Source organism: Priapulus caudatus, unplaced genomic scaffold, assembly GCF_000485595.1.
Source record: "Priapulus caudatus unplaced genomic scaffold, Priapulus_caudatus-5.0.1 Scaffold784, whole genome shotgun sequence".
Taxonomy (NCBI): Eukaryota; Metazoa; Priapulida; class Priapulimorpha; order Priapulimorphida; family Priapulidae; genus Priapulus; species Priapulus caudatus.
This window is the reverse complement of record NW_014577845.1, coordinates 112,092-114,748: the sequence shown is the minus strand read 5'-3', so window position 1 is coordinate 114,748 and position 2,657 is coordinate 112,092. Positions and strand designations below refer to the sequence as shown.

The window sequence follows — 2,657 nt, the reverse complement described above, 5'->3', positions numbered from 1 at the left end:
GTGTGTGTGTGTGTGTGTGTGTGTGTGTGTGTGTGTGTGTGTGTGTGTGTGTGTGTGTGTGTGTGTGTGTGTGTGTGTGTGTGTGTGTGTGTGTGTGGTTGTGTGTACGTGCGCGCGCGTGTGTGAATGCGTGGATGCGTGCGTGTGTACGTGCGTGTGTGTACGTGCGCGTGCGTGTGTGCGTGCGTGTGTGTACGTGCGCACGCGTGTGTGAGGGCGTGCATGCGCGCGTACATGTATCTGTAATAACATCAAGAGCTAATAATACCAAGAGGTATTATTAGCTCTTGATAACATGTACGTCTGATAGCGACGATGAACGTGAATCAAACCGTGTACTATAATAAATTATAGACTGCTAATCGTGCAAAGTCCATCACTGTCCAGCGCTCTATTTAGCCCGATCTCAGGCGCGCGTGCAGCTATAAATATATGCACCGTAATTATCCGATGCTATTACCTGCATCCTCGTTACCGTTTCCGACTATGTTCTATTTACGCCGATTTTATGGCAAGGGGTATAGTGCGATACCCACGGTGGAGATAACCACTTGGTAACGCGCCACTGGTAAAACAGTGTGAGGTTAGCCACCTTGTTGAGCCAGGGTAGGGTTGGGTTGATAAGCAATGGCAGGTTTAACCAACATAATAAAACGTCCAAATAAACCAGAAAAACTCAATTTTTAGGATCCGTTGGAAACAAGCTTCTCTGACGTAAACAGTTGCATTCCCGCCTTCGCACACTGTCACGGTGCCAAGAAGAGAGCCTTGCAGGCGGCGGCACTCGGCAGTGAAAACTGTGAATCTGTTCACTAGCCCACTAGGCCACTAGCCCAGTAGGTCACCCGAAAATTATTATTATTACGGGCTTTGTATAGTTGGTAGGCGTTTACTATGACCACGGGTTAAAAATGACAAAATAATAAATAATAATAAATGATAATTATAAAATATCTTAATAAATAAAATAAAATAAATCAATTATAAAATAATTTGTCATTATTAACCCCTGCTATGACTTGGCTACGAAACGCGGTTCCCCGCGCATGCGCAGTCTAACTGCAAAAATTGTTTATTAGTTCGCTCCGTTTTAAAGGGAAACATTATTGTAGGTTTAATACAATTTTTCATTTAAAGTAGGAAATTCATAAAGGTGGGAAGTTTTCATAAAATATTCGTGGTTCAATATTGACATAATTATACATGCACAATTTTACCGAAATAATAGTGAAATATTTATAACAAATAGCAATAATAAACAAATTGCTGTTGATAAACTGTAACGGTAAACTGGCCTGTATTTCTATACCGCCCGCGTGTATGCATGGCTGGTTACCTACAATGGGCGAGAATAGCTACAATTAGATCCATGTTACCAGAGCATCATATACGTGCTCTGATGTTAGGCACGAGCATAGAGCGGGCAGCCTAGCGGCCACCGTAGTTTGCATAGCTCTCAGGTTGCGTCATTTCCGGGGGGTGCTCGTAGTAATGGCCAAGGCCTGTGAGTCAGACACAGGAAAGCGATGCCTAGAAGCGATCCGCGAACGAAATAATAGAGCAATGCGAATTAGAGGTGGGTGGGAGAGACACGAGGAGAGGGGCGTGGGAAGTGAGAAAAAGTGAGGGGGAAAGAAGAGCTAGCGAGAGCAAGAGCGAGAGAAAGAGATACCTTCTCACCGTGGTTCAATATGCAATATAATGCTTATTTGTTTTTATAACGTACGCTTGTAACGTGTGCTTGTAATGTGTAATTGTAACGTGTGTTTTAGGCGTGGTTGTAACGTGTGCTTGTAATGTGTAATTGTAACGTGTGTTTTTAGCGTGCGGTTGTAATGTGTGTTTGTAACGTATCGTTGTATAGCGGCCTTATATGCTAATTATGGTGACGTCTGTTAGAAGATCCGAACAGATCTGGAAAGATGTGATCTCTCCCTGTCAGACATAGGGCCACAATTATACGACCCGAACTAAAGATTAATCAATCGTTCCAAACCAACCAACTCCACTCAATCGTTTACTCTAGCACCAACTAATTGTTGTTCAGGGCTATGCAACAGGTCTATTCATGCTATACATCCCGTAACCACAAATATGTTATCAGTCACCCGATATATCGATTTCTAAATGCTTGGAAACAAAATCGATTTGTTTGGAACTAATTATAATAATAATCGATATATCAGTCCTAGTAAAAAACCACGTCCTGCCTTTGGATATTGTTACCACGCGTACGTGTTTTTCGCGCGTACATCTCAAATTTCGGTACTCGAATTTCCGGGGTACTGGGTAACGTTTTTAGAACGCCATTTCGCAACGCCGATTGGCTAGAGCTACGTGTCAATAATGACATTAAATTAAACAGATAAATTATTACAATGCTTCATGATAACAACCTAAATGATAGTTTGCTCATTGTTTTGATTTACATATCTGCTATTCTTCTTGCTTATTCAGTATGTGCGGTGCGACCGTGTCGGAGAATGATGTCACCGGATTGAAAGAATCTGATGCCTATTATAAGGAATATAATAAGGCAATCAAGTTGATATTACTCGGTGAGTTTTGACACGCACACGCGCACACAGACAAATTAAACATAAACGCGCACACACACAGATACACACACACACACACACACACACACACACACACAC

General features: G+C 42.2%; 1 protein-coding gene across 1 annotated transcript in view; it reads left to right on the top strand.

The window, feature by feature from the left end:
- The window catches only part of LOC106813502 (guanine nucleotide-binding protein subunit alpha-like), a 43,380-nt gene that overhangs the window by 4,179 nt on the left and 36,544 nt on the right, over positions 1 to 2,657 (top strand). Inside the window, 1 exon segment of the mRNA XM_014817644.1 lies at positions 2,458 to 2,558. Within this exon segment, the coding sequence (XP_014673130.1) occupies positions 2,458 to 2,558 (101 nt within the window).